Source organism: Haliotis cracherodii, unplaced genomic scaffold, assembly GCF_022045235.1.
Source record: "Haliotis cracherodii isolate W230 unplaced genomic scaffold, xgHalCrac1.p SCAF_10, whole genome shotgun sequence".
NCBI classification, from domain to species: domain Eukaryota; kingdom Metazoa; phylum Mollusca; class Gastropoda; order Lepetellida; family Haliotidae; genus Haliotis; species Haliotis cracherodii.
In genome coordinates this window covers 7,229,985-7,254,100 of record NW_027266265.1, presented here as the reverse complement: position 1 = coordinate 7,254,100, position 24,116 = coordinate 7,229,985, and the positions used below count along the sequence as shown (strand labels likewise).

General features: G+C 42.0%; 1 protein-coding gene across 1 annotated transcript in view; it reads left to right on the top strand.

The window, feature by feature from the left end:
- LOC139445902 (Fanconi anemia group A protein homolog) overlaps positions 1 to 24,116 on the top strand; it is a 64,883-nt gene that overhangs the window by 33,668 nt on the left and 7,099 nt on the right. Inside the window, exons 27-35 of the mRNA XM_071227161.1 lie at positions 1,104 to 1,220; positions 2,449 to 2,545; positions 3,542 to 3,666; positions 5,554 to 5,659; positions 8,069 to 8,128; positions 10,908 to 10,994; positions 12,329 to 12,429; positions 15,242 to 15,383; positions 21,690 to 21,764. Of these exons, the coding sequence (XP_071083262.1) occupies positions 1,104 to 1,220; positions 2,449 to 2,545; positions 3,542 to 3,666; positions 5,554 to 5,659; positions 8,069 to 8,128; positions 10,908 to 10,994; positions 12,329 to 12,429; positions 15,242 to 15,383; positions 21,690 to 21,764 (910 nt within the window). The remainder of the gene's footprint in view (positions 1 to 1,103; positions 1,221 to 2,448; positions 2,546 to 3,541; positions 3,667 to 5,553; positions 5,660 to 8,068; positions 8,129 to 10,907; positions 10,995 to 12,328; positions 12,430 to 15,241; positions 15,384 to 21,689; positions 21,765 to 24,116) is intronic.

Here is a 24,116-nt window from a genome sequence, read left to right as displayed (position 1 = left end):
ACCATGTAACGGTATTTGAAGGTTGTGGCTCACCATTACGCCAACTATGACGTGTCTTGTCATCTTTAAGATTTTCGGCTTGTACCATAAAAGAGAATTACAAACGATTTTGGATTATCTATCCAAATTGAATGAATGGAATATGCCCTGAGCTCTTGAAACTACTCCTTTTGGTAAAAGGATGCTGGGACGAGTCCACATTTACTACCTGGGTACCCACACCCCTATTACCCGACCCTACCCGGATACCCGCTGTTGGTGTCAAGAGATAGGTACAAAATGTCTGAAGTTTGACAGTAGCCCTGGCAGATTGTATTTAGATACACGTTTAAAACGATGTGGTCATGCATACACTGAAGTTGACTGAAGTTTTAGCTTTGTTCAAACATATATAAGTCAGAAGGAAAGTGTTCATAGTCATGAAGAAATGTGAACATTGGAGACTTAAAATTGTCGTGTAACCATGTAGTTATATAGTGAAATTTTGTCATGAAACAATATGTCACGTGACTAACCATGGGTCCTACCAAGGTCCTAATCAGTACCCACCCGACCTGAGTACCCGAGTTACCTGTCCCAGCCCTAATCTATAGTTACTTACCTTGGTAACAACCCCCACCAAAGTGTTTACAAATATATCAGATGTACTTCAATGGTCTCCAAGGTTGGGAACCCATGGGGATTCCGGGTTAAAGATCCCCAGCAACCGATGCTGGTTGAAAGAGGCGACTACATGGATCAGGTGGTCAGACTCGGTGACTTAGTGATGGCCTTTCAATGTACCCCGACAGCATGGATCATTGCTCATAATAGCAATCACTGGATTATCTGGCCCAGATTCAATTATGGTACTTGTTGTTACCCTGCCTGGTGCCTGACATAAGGAAGATAAGACAAGGATTGGTCGGCTCGGAGTCAGTGTACTGTGTCTGAGTGGGGTGTCCATGTTAAACTGCGGCATGGTATCTCAGTGGGCCAGCACTATAACATCAGCATTAGTTCAGTCTTGTACAATCATCCACCCACACATATGCAGGCATGTATGATATGAAAGTGCAATAATGTTTAAACCTCAATTTACCCCACTTCTCCACTGTCGCCAGACAGGACTACTTCAGCTGGGCGGTGTACGGACATTTTCTGGCTTCCACGGACAGACACACAGATGTGGCAACTGTCTGCTCGGTCCTGCTTGACGCTCTCGTCAACAAACACAAACAGTGAGAGAAGATAGTTTCATAATCAACATATTTATCTCATTCATATTTTGTCTTTGAAAAGAATTCACTTTAACAAAAAGCATGTAGTTTCTCAAATGTTGCTGGCTAATATAATGCTTAACTGATCATAGACTTTTTGACTTGTTTCTAAATGATTATGATTGAGTTTACAAAAGTTGATGGATTTTGACCATATTTTTAGACAGTGCTATATCTCAGATAATCATCCACATCAATAACAAGAGCAGAGGTCAAATGGCAGTGAATATAGTGGTCTTGAACTCTAGATCGTAACTTTTACAAACTTCAGTGGTTATTGACCAAGATCACAAGTAGAAATCAGATCTCACCATTCTGATATGGAGGTATGACAATGAATATTATTGTTAAACCCCTCGAGAAGCAATATATTCTTTTTCTGCGTCCATTCTATGCATTTGTGCATACTGGTCTACTGGGTTCACATTTCTGTGATTACATGAATACATTTGGCCACACTCTTAACTGACCAATCAAGCCATGGCCTGCTTCCAGTGATGCAAGCAAGTGATCTGAACAACGAATATTCAAAACACATAGCATAGACATAGCATAGCTTGACAGTATTTGCCACAGCCTTGTGACCATAATTGTCAGACAATGATTTGCTGAATTGTCATTTAGGAAGTGGGCTCATTTGACTTCTGGGACATTTGCATGGCCTCGTTTCATTAGCTGATAAAATAGGGACATGTGGCAACACTACAGGGGAAATTGTATGTAAGTGTGATACAGGGACGTAGTGTATACAAGCCTGTTACATTTTACAATTTGGCTTCAGTTATCAGAGAATTAATAGATAAGATAAAGCAATGAGATGAGGTTAGATTTAATGGCAGCTAATAACATGCTAGTCTTTTGTACACAGAACTCCATAGACTGTCTCCCAGACCCTAGAGAATCAAATAAAAAAGGAGTACCAATGTAAGCCTAGAATGATTTGGCAAGTCTAGATTGCCTCAGCTCTCACTGAAATTACAGATTTTTCTGGGCTACATTTGTATTATATAGTTTTTATTTTGTAGATTTATATTTGTAAATAATGCTCCCGTTGAGCCTGTGTGGTTGATAATCATCTATGATGTTGATGAGCACAATATATTTCAAAACTTAACAAAACTCTTTTCTTCAGCTTGTGTATTACTGAGGCTAGAATTAACGGATATGAAAACATTTCACTTTGTGTCAGGGCTGTGTGCATGCTGGACAAGCCACAGTGTGGGCGATGCACAGGGGGAGACAACTCCAGCAGGGATAGCTCACCAGAGATCCTCTCACTTCTCCAGGTACTTGCTCTATCAATAAACCACTGCCAGTAGGATTCATAACACGTATTGTTGTCTACTGGACGAGTGAATTTATAAATACTTAAAAACATGCCAGTACCAATAAGAAATGTGAAATGTACCAAAATATTATCAGGAAGTGGTAATGATGTCTGGCTATAGATGTATCTATTTGAGATATAGGACTAATCCACAAGGATTTCAGGGCCCCGTTCCACAAAGCGATATTAGCGCTAAGATGATCGTAACTCCCATACTTCAACATAGGCTTACCATGATCGTAGCAGTAAGATCGCTTTGTGGAACGGGGCCCAGGACTTGTCAAGTTCCAGCCTTGAAAAAGACTTAATTTTGAATCTGCCTTGAAATAGGTTTTAAATTTTATAATATTGCCATTAATTTGGCAAACATTATTAGCTTTTTTATGAATTTCTTATTCTCTAATAATGTGTGATGAGACCATGTAGAAAAAGATACGTCTGTGAATAATATTAATAAAACTGACCCCTGTTCCACAAAGTGATCTTAGCGTAACAATATTCGCAAGCATATGTTAAAGTTAGCATTTGGAATCGCTTTGTGGAATTGGACCCTGGCTTGTGATTATGGTAATAGTGTAAATGGATGTGTATTCTGACAATGAAATAAGGTAACAATGTCTTTATGAAATGTGACTGAAATTCTCCATGGGGTCTTATGTTTAGCCTTGAAAAGTGTGATCATTGCCTTGAGTGAGTGAGTATGGTTTTACATTGCTTTTAGCAATATTCTATTCAAGCAATATCACAGCTGGGGACACCAAAAATGGGCTTCACACTTTGTACCAATGTCTGGAATCGAACCCGGGTCTTCGGCATGACGAGCGAATGCTTTAACCACAAGGCTACCTGACCACTCCTCATTGCCTTGAAAAAGCCTTAGATTTGGTTGTTAAGGTAAGAGCCATGACCCAACAAAGGTGATTATGTTTGTACTCCCTGCATCTCATGTTTCCAGATGCTGGTACAACACCTCCCTCCATGCTCACAGCCCTGGCTGGTCAGCCATCTTGATTCAGTCACAGGAAGTGGAGAGGATGCTGGGAAGGTTTCATGTCAAACAGCAGTCATTTCTTTTACCAGGTGAGGGCACCGTGATGGATCCAATCAAACCGTTGTTGAATCAAACTGTTCCAACATTATGACTATATTTTTTAGTTTACTGGCATGACATTGTGTGGGAGAAAATAATGCTCGTTGGGGTAAAAGTGTAAATAAATTTCACTTTGGTTCAATAAGATCTGTTAAGTTACTGTGAGCCAGGTTTTCTGCTCTGTACAAGATAGTTTTTTGGATTTCACTGTATATGCAGGGGTTTATCTAGACCTGATCAGAGGCTGATATTCATCCCCAAGTCTGCAGCAAATGGCAGTTAAAATTCCCAAATTGGAATTGCAAATTGTTGAATTCATGTTATATAGTACAGTAAACTACGGTTATAACGAACTCGAAGGGACCACTAATTTTAGTTTGTAATAACCGTAGTTCGTTATAAGCATATATACAGCATTTATACAACAAATGGTCGGGACTGAAAAATATGTTTGTTACATCGGTCAGTTCGTTATATGTGTGTTCGTTATAACCGTAGTTTACTGTAATACTGTATGTTATGGCTTTTTAGAAGCTGCTTCTAACCAGTTTAAACAAAATATCAGGGGAAAACTCCAAAATGCCTGCCAAGGGAAATCAGTTTGGAATCAGGGATGTAATTCCATGCCTGTTTTGCAGCTTGCCTTATTTCAGATTAATTTTATTTTGCGTTATATCATACCTTTTTATTACCATTGTTTCTTTATATTCATGAGACATTTCGCTTATTTCTGATGAACAACATTCAATTCCCAATAACAGGCCAACCAAATAAAACCAGCAGAGAGCAACCAAACTTAGGGCATGTACCTTTAAATAGAAATAGCCAACAAAATTACAAACAAGACACCTATGGTGTGCATCGTTATGATTAAAGCCCGTCACATTTTCAATGGAAACCGCAACAAACCAAATATGTGTGCGCTCAGTTTGTTGTGGTCTGCATGATTTACTGTGCACGGTTCCACTGAAAATGTGCCGGGCTGTGATCATTATGATGCAAACTTAAGGAGGAATTTGTGTGGCTGTTTCTGTTTTAAGTGTGTACTTGTTCCATAGTTTAGTTGGACCCGTGAATATCCGGGTTAGAATAGGCCTTCAGCAACCCATACTTGTCGTAAAAGGTGATTATGCTTGTCGTAAGAAGCGACTGACGGGATCGGGTGGTCAGGCTTTCTAACTTGATGCAATGGTTGATGCATGTTATCGTATCCCAATTGCGTAGATCGATGCTCATGATATCAATCACTGGATTGTCAGGTCTAGACTTTGTTTTCCGACCGCCGTCATATAGCTATAATATTGCTGAGTGCGGCGTTAGAAAAACACAAACTAACATTAAACAACAAACAAATAGTTTGGTTGCTCTCTGCTTGTTTCCACTGGTAGGCCTGAATAACTCTAGTATAAGGGTGACACTATTTTTCAGGGCATTATCATTTGCAGAAGCCCAAGGTCTTCCAATAACTGCCCGACGAAGGAGGGCGGTTGAAAAGACCAAGGGCTTCCGCTAATGATAATGCCCTGAAAAATAGCATTACCTTTATTATAGCTAGAAAATGGATGGAATTTGTTATCAGATAAAAAGAAACAACAACATCGGTTTGGAAACATTTACTGCAATCAACACGAATGTCACTGCCCACTTTTACAAATATTGAAACGTCCGAGAACAAACCAGATGACGTCACTATTGAACGTGACGTCCCCTAACAATGGGTGTGATAATGGCCCGTCGTCAAGCAATATGAGGGCATTATCAAGTTACAGTGGCCCGCTCATTTCTGATAACATGCGGGTGGTTTAATGATAATTCTGTCCATTTTAGCTATAATCTATGTTATTGTACAGTCAGTACCTGGGGTTGGTGTGTTTCAGGTTGGTGGGTCAGCTGCCAGCCTACCTGTGGGTGGTGAACACTCTCACGGACACACCCACCTCCCAACATGTCGCAGCATTCGTCAACACCCTGGAGCAAAGCCTGGTATGGCTAGTACACCGGATATGTCAATGAAATTGGAAGAAATGCATGTAATACGTTCAGGGATGAAAGAAATTGTGATAAACTCGATACATGTGTACACTAAGCAGGAAGTGTGAGGGCTGGGTAGAGGAAGATGTAAGGTAGTGTTGACTTGCCTCAAACAGTAGACATTCAAGAGGCCATTGACCTTGGTTTGAGATAAAAAATAATCTTGAGTGTTTATCGGATATAATTTGTAAGCAGTACGTAGCTCTGCCTGATGGAGACATGCCTGGAGACAGCAGTAATACCAGGATCAACCAGTGGCAGCAAAAGCTGTAATAACTTAGACCGAAAACTTTTGTATTGATTGAAATTTGCATGTATTATACTTGTGCCAAAAGCTGCGACTCCAAACTTGGCTCTTGACAATATTTTCAGTTGACTTTAATGTTATTTTGTGGGTAATAATTACTTGAACAGAATTTTACAAGTCTTGGGCTTTACAGTAGTGGCTATGACTGATTATACTGTGAGTGAGTGAGTTGGGTTTAACGCCGCTTTTAATAGTATTTCAGTTATATCGTGGCGTGTCAGCTTAATGTGGGAGGAAAGCCCGAAGTGATGCAGGTGTCAGATGTTTACCACTTCGGTGAAACCCACGAGCACGGGTATGGTGCTGACAAACCTAGAAACATAATTGGGGTGAACCCGGATTCGAACCCACAATCATAGGTTTCTGGCGTGCCCAAGGGACGCAACACTTCAAGGCAAATCGCCACCCGTGCCCCCAAGACTGATTATAAATGATCAGTTCCATGACATAGTGCAATTAAAAAAAGTCCACACCTCATTTGCAATAACATTATGAGAAATATAACTGATTTGGATAGAAAACCACCTGTCTTAGTTTTTTCACAAGTATCAAACTGTGAGACAAGTTTTTGTATGACGTTGCACTCAGGAATTATATAACTATAAACAAAAAGGACACAACAGTTCAGAAATTATGTGTGGGTGAGCGATTCTTGCTTTTTGCCACAGTGTTACAGGTATATGACCCACAGTGACCTGTAAATAATCAAGACAGACAAACCAGTGGTTGATGGCATGAACAGTACCGTTTGTCCCCACACACACACAATCAGCCAACTCACACTTTGTAACATGAATGGTGTGCTGCAATCTGTTTCGTTGAAAAACATTATTCAAATGGGATTAGATCCCGGAAATGTTCAGAATTCACTGGGTGTGACATATTTTTTTCTCAATCTCTAATTTGAAAAATGTGCCATTCAGCTTGGTGTAACGGATACTGCGTTAATCAAATATTAATTTTGATTTATTTGATGCTCTTTATAATTTGCTGACCAAGCGTGTTCAGTTATCACTGCGGCATGAGACAGTGCTTTCAGAAAATGATTCATAACTTTTGTATTTAACAATATCAATACACAGATTTTTTCAGATTAGTGGATGACACTGAGTACCGCATGGTTCCAAACAAAATTTTGAAACACATATTTATATCCTAATTGTGGCACCGAATGGGTATTTAGCCTGCTCCTTGGAACGCTGCTAATATAAGCAGTCACACATAGATTTTGAGATCCGTCTTCGACAGTCTTGAATTTTTAAAAGAGTTGATATTTGGCCTTGACCTTTCTTGACCAATCCACATCTCAAGTATCTTACCTTATCATGACCCCATGAGGATTCTGGGTTAGAATTGGTCCCTAGTAAGGGATGCTTGTTGAAAGAGGCAGCAAAATGGATCAGGTGGTCAGACCTTTGGTTTGGTTGAATGCATGTCATTGTTCCCGGACAGCATTGGGCATTGCTCATAATATCAATCACTAGATTGTCTGGTTCAGATGGAAGTGTTTACAGGTCGCTTTAACATTGCTTGAAGAGTGGGGCATAAACAATAAACAGATAAACAAATGTATCAAGCCAGCTGTAAGTGTTTATGTCCGGTCTCTGTTAACACATCGGCTACATGGAACTCTGTGATTACTCTACTTCATAACCATAGGGTTAGAAATAACCCAGTTCATGAAAATCCTATGTGCACTCGTCCGAATATCACTCCTGTTTTGTTTCCGTCATCCGGACGATGTCATTCGAATCTTATTGTGACGTAAGGTCAAAGCTGAAGATTGTTGACGTTATTTGACAAATTGTAGTGTTCTAGGAAAGCTGTGGTGATCAGTGCATTTTTCTAAAGGGGAGCTCAAAAGGATTAAGAAATAGTGGGTAAGAAAGAAATTATCACACTCGCATGTGTTTCATACTGATTTAACGAGACTTGTGTAAGAATTCATGTATTACCCTCGCTCTCGCTCAGGAAATACAAGAATTCTGACACTCGTTTTGTAAAATTAGTATGACACACAAGCTCTGACAATAATCTCTGTATTTTCCCTTCAGGCCCTGTATGTTAGTGAGAGCAGTTACCTCCCCTGCCCGCTTACACTTCACATCACTCAAGTAAGTATGTTTGTTGTTCTTATAGCTATGTGTACACTATTGCATTATGGAGTTGTCACATGACTGTGTGGATTGTTGGACAGTGTTTGTTGTAGGCCCTGTACCATGATAGGTTCTTCAGACTGTAGAATAGTACATCTGTGGGATGTCTTCTAGGGGTGTCATGATATCCTTACTTCACCTATCCATACATATTGTGATATTTGTGTCATGTACAATATGTATCATGATACTCAGTGTAGTCAGAATGTATAGGGCCCTTTGATGCCCATATGATCAGAATGTGTGGATGCCCAAGTAATAATGATTCAGCCCTCAGACGTCCTGTAATACAGGAATGAACGATTGGATGCCAGTTGAATAGTCATTGGACCTGTGGAGGCCCTGTTAAGAATCATTGGTCCCTTGGGCACCAATGTAATAAAAATGATTGGGCCCTTGGACACCCATGTAATAAAAATGATTGGGCCCTTGGACACCCATGTAATAAGAATGATTGGGCCCTTGGACACTGTTGTAATAAAAATGATTGGGCCCTTGGACACCCATGTAATAAAAATGATTGGGCCCTTGGACACCAATGTAATAAGAATGATAGGGCCCTTGGACACCCATGTAATAAAAATGATTGGGCCCTTGGACACCCATGTAAAAAAAAATGATTGGACCCTTGGACACCAATGTAATAAATATGTGTTGAAGCCCAAGTAATAAGAATGATTCAGCCCTCAGACATCCTGTAATACAGGAATGAACGATTGGATGCCTGTTGAATAGTCATTGGACCTGTGGAGGCTCTGTTAAGAATTATTGGTCCCTTGGACATCCATGTAATAAAAATGATTGGTCCCTTGGACACCCATGTAATAAAAATGATTGGGCCCTTAGACACCCATGTAATAAGAATGATTGGGCCCATGGACACCCATGTAATAAAAGATTGGGCCCTTGGACACCCATGTAATAAAAATGATTGGGGCCTTGGACACCAATGTAATAAGAATGTTTTGGCCCTTGGACACCCATGTAATCAGAATGATTGGGCCCTTGGACACCCATGTAATAAGAATGATTGGGCCCTTGGACACCCATGTAATAAATATGTGTTGATGCCCAAGTAATAAGAATGATTCAGCCCCTCAGACATCCTGTAATACAGGAATGAACGATTGGATGCCTGTTGAATAGTCATTGGACCTGTGAAGGCTCTGTTAAGATTATTGGTCCCTTGGACACCCATGTAATAAAAATGATTGGTCCCCTGGACACCCATGTAATAAAAATGATTGGGCCCTTGGACACCCATGTAATAAGAATGATTGGGCCCATGGACACCCATGTAATAAAAGATTGGGCCCTTGGACACCCATGTAATAAAAATGATTGGGGCCTTGGACACCAATGTAATAAGAATGATTGGGCCCTTGGACACCCATGTAATCAGAATGATTGGGCCCTTGGACACCCATGTAATAAGAATGTTTGGTCCCTTGGGACACCTATGTAATAAGAATGATTTGGCCCTTGGACACCTATGTAATAAAAACGATTGGGCCCTTGGACACCATTGTAATAAGAATGTTTGGGCCCTTGGACACCCATGTAATAAGAATGATTGGTCCCTTGGACACTATGTAATTTAGAATGTTTGAGCCCCTGGACACCGTTGCAATAAGAATGTTTGGTCCCTTGGACACCTATGTAATAAGAATGATTGGGCCCTTGGACACCCATGTAATAAGAATGATTGGGTCCTTGGACACTGTTGTAATAAGAATGATTGGGTCCTTGGACACCCATGTAATAAGAATAATTGGGCCCTTGGACAACCATGTAATAAGAATAATTGGGCCCTTGGACAACCATGTAATAAGAATGATTGGGCTCTTGGACACCCATGTATAAAGAATGATAGGGCTCTTTAATACCCATGTAAAAAGAATAAATGGGCCTATAGACACCCATGTAATAAGATGGGCGCTTGTACACCTGTGTACAGTGTCCCATGCTGCTGGAGTACAGGCAGCGAGGGCAACTCGGTGCAGTGCTGGTGTCTCAGATCAGTGCAGACATCTCCCACTTGATGTGTGCAGATATCCGCATTGCTTCATGTTCAACAGAAGGAGCTACTAAATATAGGCCCTGACACACCGTGTTGACAATCTGCACCATGAACAGCACAACACTTCACCTTATCTCAGTGTGCGGTCACTACAGCATCCGGTATTGCTCACATTGATATTTGTATTAGGTCTCCATGGAACTGCAATTGTAAAATTGGAATAACCCTACTTACAGGTCAACTGGTGAAGCATGAGTGAGTGAAGCTGTGAGTGAGTGAGTGAGTGAGTGAATGAGTGAGTGTTTTATGGCACTTTTAACAATATTCTTGCAATATCGCGGCATGGGACGCCAGAAATGGGCTTCACACAATGTCACTTGACACCAGTGTGGCAGAACAAGCTTCCATGCAAATCTTCACAGAGCCACACTAAACTGATTGCTTGTTCTGCAAATTATTTCTGCCCAATTGGCAATGTAACCAAAAATTAATATTTTTGTATTTGGTGCCAACATATTTTGCTTAGGCAAGAACCTTAGCAACCTCGTTATGCACCATATTGTGTTTCCATATCTTGAAATCATTTGATGATTGATAACATGTGAAAGCTACAAATCTAAGATTGAGACATTCATACAATGATTGGGCACAGTACTATTCTAGAACACAAGACGCCTGCATCAGTAGCATGTTGTATGATGGGTTCTGTGTTTCCAGTGTGTCCTCACCCTGAAGTCCTGTGGTGCTGAAGATGGACTTCTCCACAACCTCATCCTACATCCTCTACTTGCTGTCTCAGTACTGGTAGTTATCTTGTGATATACCCACTCACTCACTCACTCATACCATCACTTAATCACAGATTCACATTCCCACTCACTCAATAACCCACTTATTCACATGCACACATTCTCACTCGTACACTCACTCTCACAGATCCCCAAATACACTCACTCACTCACTCACAGATCCCCAAACACTCACTCACTCACTCACAGATCCACAAACACACTCACTCACTCACTCACAGATCCACAAACACTCACTCACTCTCTCACAGATCCACAAACACACTCACTCACTCACTCACAGATCCACAAACACTCACTTATTCACTCACTCACAGATCCACAAACACACTCACTCACTCACTCACTCACAGATCCACAAACACACTCACTCACTCACTCACAGATCCACAAACACACTCACTCACTCACTCACAGATCCACAAACACTCACTTACTCACAGATCCACAAACACACTCACTCACTCACTCACAGATCCACAAACACACTCACTCACTCACAGATCCACAAACACACTCACTCACTCACTCACTCACAGATCCACAAACACACTCACTCACTCACTCACAGATCCACAAACACACTCACTCACTCACTCACTCACAGATCCACAAACACTCACTTACTCACAGATCCACAAACACACTCACTCACTCACTCACAGATCCACAAACACACTCACTCACTCACAGATCCACAAACACACTCACTCACTCACTCACTCACTCACTCACTCACTCACAGATCCACAAACACTCACTTACTCACTCACTCACAGATCCACAAACACTCACTCACTCTCTCACAGATCCACAAACACACTCACTCACTCACTCACAGATCCACAAACACTCACTTATTCACTCACTCACAGATCCACAAACACACTCACTCACTCACTCACTCACAGATCCACAAACACACTCACTCACTCACTCACAGATCCACAAACACACTCACTCACTCACTCACTCACTCACTCACAGATCCACAAACACTCACTCACTCACAGATCCACAAACACACTCACTCACTCACTCACTCACAGATCCACAAACACACTCACTCACTCACTCACAGATCCACAAACACACTCACTCACTCACAGATCTACAAACACACTCACTCACTCACTCACTCACTCACTCACTCACTCACTCACTCAGTCACTCAAAAATCACCCACTCATACACTTAAGATCCAACCCACTCACTCAATCACAGACCAGATACCCCCTCACACACTCACTCATCAACCCACTGACTCCATCAATCCCCTCAACCATGAACCCACTCACTCATCAGCCCCCTCCTCCCTCTGCCCTCCAGGTCCACTGGACAACCATCACGTCTGTGCTTCATGCGAGCGGAGCGAAGGGAGACAACTTTCTCTTTGCTACCTACTTCAACACCATGGCCTGGGCAGAAAAGTGAGTACCTTAATGTAATAATCACATCTGAGGTGAAGATCTCTCAAAGCCCTCATGCCACATCTGAGTTGAGAATGCAGAATGTTGACATTCTTCTGTGGTATTTCTCAGTTGTGGAGGAAGGACACATGGGTTCGGTCCTACAGTTCATCACCGAGCAGTATTTTATGTAACATGACTGAATTTTGGCAAAAATGTTCTTCCAGGGATGTCTCTATTCCCACCCTGAACTGTTATATGACATAACTAAAAAACTCAATCTCATTAAAATCGGATCTTAGACTACCGCTAAACAAAGATCTGAGGACATCCCATTATGGGTCACGTCAGAACGACCTTTCACAAACTTTGATTGACCAATGAAATGACTGACAAGAAATCAACATTAGCCAATCATAAGGCAGCTTTCTCGCGCTCTATGACACTAGTTTCAAACTGGCAACTATGCTTGGAAACATATTTTGACATATTCTCGATTAAAGTTTTTAAAACGGATAAAAAGAACATTCTTGGATGGCTTATAGATGGCCTAGATTGTATGGGTATAATTATGAAACCCGTAACTGTCGTTTAGAATACCCTCTGTTAAATATTTCGAGGTTGCATGATTAGAAAACACATTCCGACTGTCACTTTCGTGACCTGGTAAGCGACGCTCTGATTGGTTGGATAAAAGGTCGTTCTGACGTGACCCGTAATGGGATGTCCTAACTGATAGCGAGAGCTAAGATCTGATTTTAATGAGATTGCTAAATAACTGTTCAAAACATTATTAAGCTCACGCTCAACTCACTCTCTTCTCCTAACAATATATCACCAGTGGTCATGTCAATCCCTGTATCTGAATCTGCCCTTCTGAACTCAAGAGAAGCACAGTGGCCCAGTGGTCTTAAGGTGCCACAACCTGCTATGCAGAGTTACATCCCTTTGCCAGGTCAGCCACCTACTGTCATGTGAATAAATCTCTGATAATCATGACTCGTGAGTTGTTCCTTAAGACTTGGAGCTGAAATCATTATAAAACATTAATAGCTCATAGTCCAGTGAATTTCAGTGTGTTAAATACTTCTGTGTGTGACATTCCTCTAGGGCGGTCGGGTAGCCTAGTGGTTAAAGCGTTCGCTCGTCACGCCGAAGACCCGGGTTCAATTCCCGACATTGGTATGAAGTGTGAAGCCCATTTCTGGTTTCCCCTGGCATGATATTGCTGGAATATTGCTAAAAGCAGTGTAAAACCATACTCACTCACTCACTCACTCACTGACATGCCTCTAACATCTACATACTGCTATTAGGTGTGAATGAACTGCACAAGAACAGCGAGTTAGTGAAAGATCAACCAGTTCCTGCATCCCCCATCTTTTGAAGTGTGTGTACTTGTGTTTACCAACTTGTGTTTACTGCTTCTAATTAGGCTAATCCATGAGAAATTGTAAGATGTGTGTATGTTTTCACCCTGGACTTTTTAAAGTGGTCCGACACTTGCTGCGCTTTGAAAGGAGAGAAACGGAAACTTGAATTAGCCATTTCCACTTAAAGATTTTCAAGAAGTTTGTGATAGTGTACACCAAGTACCTTTATTTATTGCTTCAAGTGACCGGAGTTTGTTATCACCGAATAAACTCAGATGAACATGTTTGGTAAAATTTGTACAACCTCATCAGTATTTTAATACGTTTTGATGTTTGGAAGTGTTTTCAAGAGGAAAAGTTCACATAGATTGAATCAAATGTCAGCTGAGTGTGCAATGGCTGTGTCATCTGGGTGTTTTCAATGTCATCTGACAAAGACTGTATAATATGTATTCCATGTTCCCCTTCTCCAGTCTATGGAGAACACAATGACGGCACTTTCCAGGTCTTGTTTTTCTGATTTTGTGAGACAAAATATTTTAAGGGTGAAACAATGTTATCAGAACTTATTAGAGGTCTTTTCCAAACAAAAGTTAATTGGCTTTAATTCAGTGTGTTATTATGAAAGTAGCCATTAATTAGAAGCTTTTGTTTCCTTTGAAGAAGGTTGCTGAGAATGAATGCTCATGGAACAATGCTAGGAAGTGTATTTAAAAAAATGTTTTCTTTCAATTATACTGGGATTTTGTTTCGTTTTTATGGGCAGCATTTAATAAATATGTGGCCATAAGTTGGTTTGTGGATCTTAAGAGCCTGTGTTTCAGGGACCGCCTCCGTGGTCCAGTGGTAGAGCGTCCGCCCGGAGAGCGGAAGGCTCGAGGTTCGATCCCCAGCCGCGTCATACCAAAAGACGTTGAAAGATGGTACTTGTTGTTACCCTGTCTGGCGCTCGGCATTAAGGGGCTAAAACAAGGACTGGTCGGCTCGGAGTCAGTATACTGTGTCTGAATGGGGTATTCATGTTAAACTGTGGCATGGTATCTCAGTGGGGTAACACTATCAATCGTCAACAGTCCGGACTAGTAAAATCACCCACACACACACATGCATGCACGTTGCTATATAAGTGCAATAATCTTGGAAACGACGTTAAACCCCATTCCACCTCACCTCTCCTGTGTTTCAGGGTTAAGTTAAAAAATAAGAGTGCATGAGTGAGATAGGGTTTTGGCTGTTTTTAGCAATATTCCAGCAATATCACAGCGGGGGACACCAGAAATAGGTTTCACACATAGTGCTCTTGTGGGGAATCGAACCCAAGCCTTCGGTGAGACAAGTTTACATCATTAACATCTTAGCTAACCCACCGCTCATTACAAACAAGTAGAAGAAATAAACATTACTCATATAATTAACCTCCAAATTTATATCTGGTATCAAAAGCCCGTTTTTACTTTCAGATGTATTGAGACGCAGACCTTCTGCCCCTGTGTCCCTCCACCCTGGCTGTGTGGGGCTGCTCTCTTCTCACTGGGGCTGCGTCATCATGGTAACATGCACGCTGTGACTGGCCTGCTGTCCAAGTCCTGTGTGGACCAAGAGGTGAGAGTGTGGCTGTATTGTTGATGTGGTGGCTGTGTTGTTGATGTGGCTGTGTTGTTGATGTGGCTGTGTTGTTGATGTGGAGACTGTGTTGTTGATGTGGAGGCTGTGTTGTTGATGTGGCTGTGTTGTTGATGTGGTGGCTGTATTGTTGATGTGGTGGCTGTGTTGTTGATGTGGCTGTGTTGTTGATGTGGCTGTGTTGTTGATGTGGAGGCTGTGTTGTTGATGTGGAGGCTGTGTTGTTGATGTGGCTGTGTTGTTGATGTGGTGGCTGTATTGTTGATGTGGAGACTGTGTTGTTGATGTGGCTGTGTTGTTGATGTGGAGACTGTGTTGTTGATGTGGAGGCTGTGTTGTTGATGTGGCTGTGTTGTTGATGTGGAGGCTGTGTTGTTGATGTGGAGGCTGTGTTGTTGATGTGGTGGCTGTGTTGTTGATGTGGCTGTGTTGTTGATGTGGTGACTGTGTTGTTGATGTGGAGGCTGTGTTGTTGATGTGGTGGCTGTGTTGTTGATGTGGCTGTGTTGTTGATGTGGAGGCTGTGTTGTTGATGTGGTGGCTGTGTTGTTGATGTGGTGACTGTGTTGTTGATGTGGCTGTGTTGTTGATGTGGAGACTGTGTTGTTGATGTGGTGGCTGTGTTGTTGATGTGGAGGCTGTGTTGTTGATGTGGTGGCTGTGTTGTTGATGTGGTGACTGTGTTGTTGATGTGGTGACTGTGTTGTTGATGTGGAGACTGTGTTGTTGATGTGGTGACTGTGTTGTTGATGTGGTGGCTGTGTTGTTGATGTGGTGGCTGTGTTGTTGATGTGGTGACTGTGTTGTTGATGTGGTGGCTGTGTTGATGATGTGGTGGCTGAGTTGTTGATGTGGAGGCTGTGTTGTTGATGTGGTGACTGTGTTGTTGATGTGGCTGTGTTGTTGATGTGGAGGCTGTGTTGTTGATGTGGTGGCTGTGTTGTTGATGTGGTGACTGTGTTGTTGATGTGGTGGCTGAGTTGTTGATGTGGTGGCTGTGTTGTTGATGATGTGACTGTGTTGTTGATGTGGTGGCTGTGTTGTTGATGTGGCTGTGTTGTTGATGTGGAGACTGTGTTGTTGATGTGGAGGCTGTGTTGTTGATGTGGAGGCTGTGTTGTTGATGTGGAGGCTGTGTTGTTGATGTGGTGGCTGTGTTGTTGATGTGGAGGCTGTGTTGTTGATGTGGAGGCTGTGTTGTTGATGTGGTGGCTGTGTTGTTGATGTGGAGGCTGTGTTGTTGATGTGGAGGCTGTGTTGTTGATGTGGTGGCTGTGTTGTTGATGTGGTGGCTGTGTTGTTGATGTGGAGGCTGTGTTGTTGATGTGGAGGCTGTGTTGTTGATGTGGAGACTGTGTTGTTGATGTGGTGGCTGTGTTGTTGATGTGGCTGTGTTGTTGATGTGGCTGTGTTGTTGATGTGGAGACTGTGTTGTTGATGTGGAGGCTGTGTTGTTGATGTGGAGGCTGTGTTGTTGATGTGGAGGCTGTGTTGTTGATGTGGAGGCTGTGTTGTTGATGTGGAGGCTGTGTTGTTGATGTGGAGGCTGTGTTGTTGATGTGGTGGCTGTATTGTTGACTGCTCCCTCTCGAGGCTTCCCAAACCCTCACATTCAGCCGACAGGTGATGCTTTAACCACCAGACTATCCCTCCCTCTCACCTCACCTCCCCTTCTCACCTCCACTCACTCACTCAGATACAACTGTAATAATGCTCACAACAGCACAGTGAACTCCACTCACACTCTCAGATACAACTGTAATAATGCTCACAGCAGCACAGTGAACTCCACTCACTCACACTCTCAGATACAACTGTAATAATGCTCACAACAGCACAGTGAACTCCACTCACTCACTCAGATACAACTGTAATAATGCTCACAGCAGCACAGTGAACTCCACTCACTCACTCACTCAGATACAGCTGTAATAATGCTCACAGCAGCACAGTGAACTCCACTCACTCACTCAGATACAACTGTAATAATGCTTACAACAGCACAGTGAACTCCACTCACTCACTCACTCAGATACAACTGTAATAATGCTTACAACAGCACAGTGAACTCCACTCACTCACTCACTCAGATACAACTGTAATAATGCTCACAGCAGCACAGTGAACTCCACTCACTCACTCACTCAGATACAACTGTAATAATGCTCACAGCAGCACAGTGAACTCCACTCACTCACTCACTCAGATACAACTGTAATAATGCTCACAGCAGCACAGTGAACTCCACTCACTCACTCACTCAGATACAACTGTAATAATGCTCACAGCAGCACAGTGAACTCCACTCACTCACTCACTCAGATACGACTGTAATAATGCTCACAGCAGCACAGTGAACTCCACTCACTCACTCACTCAGATACAACTGTAATAATGCTCACAGCAGCACAGTGAACTCCACTCACTCACTCACTCAGATACAACTGTAATAATGCTCACAGCAGCACAGCGGACTCCACTCACTCACTCACTCACTCAGATACAACTGTAATAATGCTCACAGCAGCACAGCGGACTCCACTCACTCACTCACTCAAACTCTCCTCTGCTACAAGAATTGAGACACTGTTTGGACATTGTATCTTTTTTTGTCAATGTTGTATTTTCTTCTTGTATGTTTCCACAATACACAGACAGAAGATTTGTACATATATGCAAGCGCTCTCAGACTCGGGGAAGGTTAATAGGGTTTAGTCTTTACATCACCAGCTTTATTTTTCTGCTCATCTTCTGCACAGTTGAGGTGAAACAGTGCGTGATCAAACAGCTCCATTCCTCCCTTGAATACATCAAGCAAAGCCAGTTTATGTTACCGCAGTGACAACTTACGACCTTTCAGAGTTTACTGAAGTAAACTGCTAATCAACATTGAACATCTACATTTCGAACGAACCTGCTCATTAACTCACAAGTTTTATTTTCAGGAAGTATAAGCTTAATGAGATGTGATATATGTTAGCCACTAAGTTCTAGCATCTCTGCAGGAGCTACACCATCAGTAATCAAGTCCTGTTAAGATGATAGAAACATCGGTAGTGAAGATCATCTCTTTTTGTTATTTTCTATTTTTCACGTGTTACCAGTGAAGCAAATACTACCTGAGTTTCTCATATTAATAAAACATTAGGATTGAAGTTTGGAACATGTGGATTAAATTTGGTTAAATGGTAATAAAATGGTGTGTAAGAACTTAGTTTTGAGTGGACAATGTTAGAAAAATATTTCACAGATGTCCGAGGATCATGCAGTTTTTTTTTCAAGCAAAACTAGTTTTTTGTTTTATGGCTAAACCTGCCTGTAAGTTTTGTAATTGATTAATCTTTAATTCAAAATTTGTAAAATGTATATCCTTTCCATGGCCAATTTGTATTGAAATGTAGCGATTTACGGGTTTCAAAATGCAGTTGGATTTTCGGGAGAACAACCAATCAGGGATTAAACGTAATATATATTTTCGGATTCTTTCCCTCCTCGGAGCGTCCGACATTTATGAACATATTGTCATTTAGTCATGTATAAGGATCAATATTTTCAAACATGTTTATTTAAATAAGGCAGAACTGTGTCATTAGACCAGATAAAGTCATATCATATGATTTGCAGCCTTCCAGTGTGTTGACTGAAATGTATGATGTGGGATGTCTATAATGGCACAAGAGGGTAATTGTTACAAAAAATACAAACCAGCGAAAAACATAGTGCAAATTTGTTACGTTTAACCCGGGATAGGTGTCTCTGTAGTAAAAACATACAAGTGTTTTGAAAACCAAATTTCCATTATGTTTAAATACGATCTGGTTGTTTTGAAACTCATTATGTTTAAATATGATCTGGTTATCCTCTCAAGAAAACATGCCGGCTGTGTTGAAGATATTGAATGAATGCTTAATTATACTCCATTATTTGAATTATTGTTTTGATGTAAAGGTTTTGACCAGAAAGATCAAAAATCAAAAACTAAACTCAGTGTGGCCTTATGTAGATATTGAAAAATACAACATATTTCCTGTAGGTGTGTATTTCCTTTGATGTAGGTCTGGGGGGAGATGGGTGTGTTGTGCGGAGCGGACTTGCCCTAGCTCCCATGTGGTACTGGTTACAGCAGGATGGAACTGTTCCCCTAATTATCACAAACATTTTCTACAAACTGGCAAACATTATTCAATTTATTTTGTAAACAAATGTAACTTTGAATATGTTGGTTTTAAAGTGTATCAAGCACGGTGGGAGAAAGATGGCTGATTGTCACCACATGTTGTTGGTGTTGGATCCTGTAAAGTGGATATTCTGGCATTTTTACATGAAACAATTCTTGGATGCCTTCTGTAAAGATTCATCTTTCTGAGTAAACATTCAGAATTTGAAAGTTTTCACTAAATTTTAAATGTTTTGAATAAATGAAACCCATCCCAAATAAATCAACCTTTTTCATCAAAGCATTTATATTTTAAAGTTGGTTCCAAAATTTCAACTGATATCCAATTTATAATGCTGACAGCAATATTTAAATGTTGAACAATTGAAATGCTGAAGTAAATTTACATACCGATATCTATAAATTAATTTCATTAGACTTTTCCCAAAAGTTCAAGATCACCTCCACCGCATTCTTTTTCCAGAAATCCAGGAACTGTCCTTGAAAGATCCAAATGACTTTTTATCTAAATTGAAACAGTAATTCACTCATTAAATAATGTGGATGACTCACCTTGGTGTTTAATGTTATCATGAGAAATATAGGGCTTAACAAGGTTAGATTGATTAAAAGGAATATATGTGAACACACTACTTTAACTGAGACACCAGACGCAGGATACAACCATCCCTGTCACACAGACGTCACTGCGAGGAAAATGATGTTTTTTAGAAATCCGTGTGATTGAGAAAAAGCGACGTGAATTGTGCTGTGTGTAGAACATCATGTAGCTGATGAAGTGGCACTGCTCCCTTTGTGAGGGGGGGGGACGTCCTGCTGGGATGGAGAGATGGAGAGGGGGGGGACGTCCTGCTGGGATGGAGAGATGGAGAGGGGGGCCAGCTAATGAGGGTGTACAGGAAGACAGCTGGTCAGGAAGGACAAGGCATCAGGGCTTGTGCTTACTAACCTCAACAGGATCTTGCATCATAGCATCAACTCACCATAATACGGTCTAGGACAATTAATTCATACATAGAAATGTCTACATTACTATTTCAATGGAATCATTTTAATATGGTATATTTTGCACCAAAGACATCATAGTATGCACCAACTTCTAATAATGTTGCAAAATTTGTCAAACACAAGTAATTTTGACTTGATTTTGACATAGCTATTATTGCTGAATAATTCTAAGTATTGTTTGCCTTTGACCGTCGTTACTAAGTAAAGATTTCTAAATCAAGTTAGTGACTCTCTCATCTAAGAAATGACAAGGGATTTTAAAACTAGTCTCAGAAACTGGTTTCAATTTGCAAAGCTTTCTGATGCAGTTTTCAGTTGTACTAAACATCCCATGCTAATGGTGATTGCTAAATATATTTGTAATTTCTTATTTAAGAGCCTAATTAATCCCAAATACACCTAATTGCCACAATTTAGGGTTGGCATCTCTGCTGCATTAACACTGGTAGAAGGGATGCTGTTGTTTTCGATGTTAATGCCCCCAGGGAACCCTTGGAGCCGACTAATGAAGATCCGCCGGCTACAATGTGGGGGTAGGAATGTAGTATACCGGTCACCTTCTGCCATTTTGGTAAGGCATGTTGGTCATGGCCAAGTGGTGTGGATCAATGGTGTTAGTACAGTGAGGGGGTTCTCAAATAACAGGACATGTATGGAGTATCCCATGCTTGTCATAAGGGCTGGGTAGAATAGGGATCAGGAATAACCATGAGTGATTTGTGTTTGTTTTGTCTTTTCTAAACATTGCTTGTGTTGTCATCCATTTCTGGTGCCCCCTACCCTCATATGGCTGGAATATTGCTAAAAGTGGCGTTAAATGCTTGCTTGCTTACTCACTCACTCACTCTCTCACTCACTCACTCACTCACCCATCCACCCACTCACTCACTCACTCACTCACTCACTCACTCACTCACTCACTCACTCACTCTTCTCTGACAAGGCCACTGTTGAATTGGCATAAAACAACATTCACTCCTTTGTTTCGAAAGCACACAGTACCATCTGCTTGTTGTTGGAAGTGGGGCTTTGGACGACAGCTTACAATCGACAGGAACACTGAACAGGCCATTTGTTGAGCTGTGCTTTCTTCTCCCCAGATGCTGGCTGCCTACTGTGAACTGAGTCTGCTGTCCCTGGCTGCCGCATATACACACACTGAGCTGGAGAAACAGGTGCTCTGTCCATCCATCTGTCCATCATCCATCCATCTGTCCATCATCCATCCATCCATCATCTATCTACCCAGTCACAAGTCCATCCATCCAGTCATAAGTCCATCCATCTGTCCATCCATTCAACCACACATCTGTTCGTCCATCCATCAGTCCATTTGTCCATCCATCCATCCATCCATCCACACTTTAATTCATGTTTTTCGCTTTATTGCGATTTGCATGCACATGTGTGTGTGGCTGCTTGTACTGGTCTGGACGGATGCTATCCCACTGACATACCATGCTGAGGTTTAACATGGACACACAACTCAAACATGGTATACTGACTCCGAGCCGACCAGTTCTTGTTTTATCCCCTTAATAGGTAGTTTAATCCATATAATAAGCACCAATTATGATTCATCAAGTCTGAGATCAAACAGAATTCTTACTGGCATGTACCCAGGCTAGAATAGGTTCCTGTGTGGACTCAGGTTAGAATAGGTCCCTGTGTGTACCCTGGTTAGAATAGGTCCCTGTGTGTACCCAGGCTAGAATAGGTTCCTGTGTGTACCCAGGTTAGAATAGGTCCCTGTGTGGACCCAGGCTAGAATAGGTTCCTGTGTGTACCCAGGTTAGAATAGGTCCCAGTGTGTACCCAGGTTAGAATAGGTCCCTGTGTGTACCCAGGTTAGAATAGGTCCCTGTGTGTACCCAGGCTAGAATAGGTTCCTGTGTGTACCCTGGGGAACTCAAACATGGTATACTGACTCCGAGCCGACCAGTTCTTGTTTTAGCCCCTTAATAGGTAGTTTAATCCATATAATAAGCACCAATTATGATTCATCAAGTCTGAGATCAAACAGAATTCTTACTGGCATGTACCCAGGCTAGAATAGGTTCCTGTGTGGACTCAGGTTAGAATAGGTCCCTGTGTGTACCCAGGTTAGAATAGGTCCCTGTGTGTACCCAGGCTAGAATAGGTTCCTGTGTGTACCCAGGTTAGAATAGGTCCCTGTGTGGACCCAGGCTAGAATAGGTTCCTGTGTGTACCCAGGTTAGAATAGGTCCCAGTGTGTATCCAGGTTAGAATAGGTCCCTGTGTGTACCCAGGTTAGAATAGGTCCCTGTGTGTACCCAGGCTAGAATAGGTTCCTGTGTGTACCCAGGTTAGAATAGGTCCCTGTGTGGACCCAGGCTAGAATAGGTTCCTGTGTGTACCCAGGTTAGAATAGGTCCCTGTGTGTACCCAGGCTAGAATAGGTCCCTGTGTGTACCCAGGTTAGAATAGGTCCCTGTGTGTACCCAGGCTAGAATAGGTTCCTGTGTGTACCCAGGTTAGAATAGGTCCCTGTGTGTACCCAGGCTAGAATAGGTCCCTGTGTGTACCCAGGCTAGAATAGGTTCCTGTGTGGACTCAGGCTAGAATAGGTCCCTGTGTGTACCCAGGTTAGAATAGGTCCCTGTGTGTACCCAGGTTAGAATAGGTCCCTGTGTGTACCCAGGTTAGAATAGGTCCCTGTGTGTACCCAGGTTAGAATAGGTCCCTGTGTGTACCCAGGTTAGAATAGGTCCCTGTGTGTACCCAGGTTAGAATGGGTCCCTGTGTGTACCCAGGTTAGAATAGGTCCCTGTGTCAACCCAGGTTAGAATAGGTCCCTGTGTGTACCCAGGCTAGAATAGGTTCCTGTGTTCACCCAGGTAAGAATAGGTCCCTGTGTGGACCCAGGTTAGAATGGGTCCCTTTGTGGACCCAGGTTAGAATAGGTCCCTGTGTCAACCCAGATTAGAATAGGACCCTGTGTCGCTCTTAATTGGATGACATTGTAGTAATACACCATTTACAGAGTTCCATTCAGTCCGGTTTATAAATATTTTCTCTTTTGTAATCCACCTATGGTGGTTCATTTAGGATGGGTTGCAGCTCTGTGTTGTAATAGGATAGAAGATATGCCTGGAGAACGGAAGTTTGGTGGTTTAATCCCCAACCGCGCCATATCAAAAGACATTAAAAGATGGAGTCTATTGTTAGACTGGGGCTCGGTTTTAAGGGGGTAAATATGGAATGACTGGCTCCGAGTTTAATCTGTCTTTGTGAGGTAATGACCCTGTTTAACTGCAGCTTGGTATCTGAGTGGGCTTGCACTATATAGTCTGGACTAGTACAAACAGCCAAGCGTACACATTGCTATTGAAGTGAAATATACTTTAACTCGACGTTATACCAACCCCAACACAACCACAACCACAACCACAACCACAGCCACAGCCACAACCACAACCACAACACAACCACACCCACACCCACACCCACACCCACACCCACAACCACAACCACAGCCACAGCCACAGCCACAGCCACAACCACAC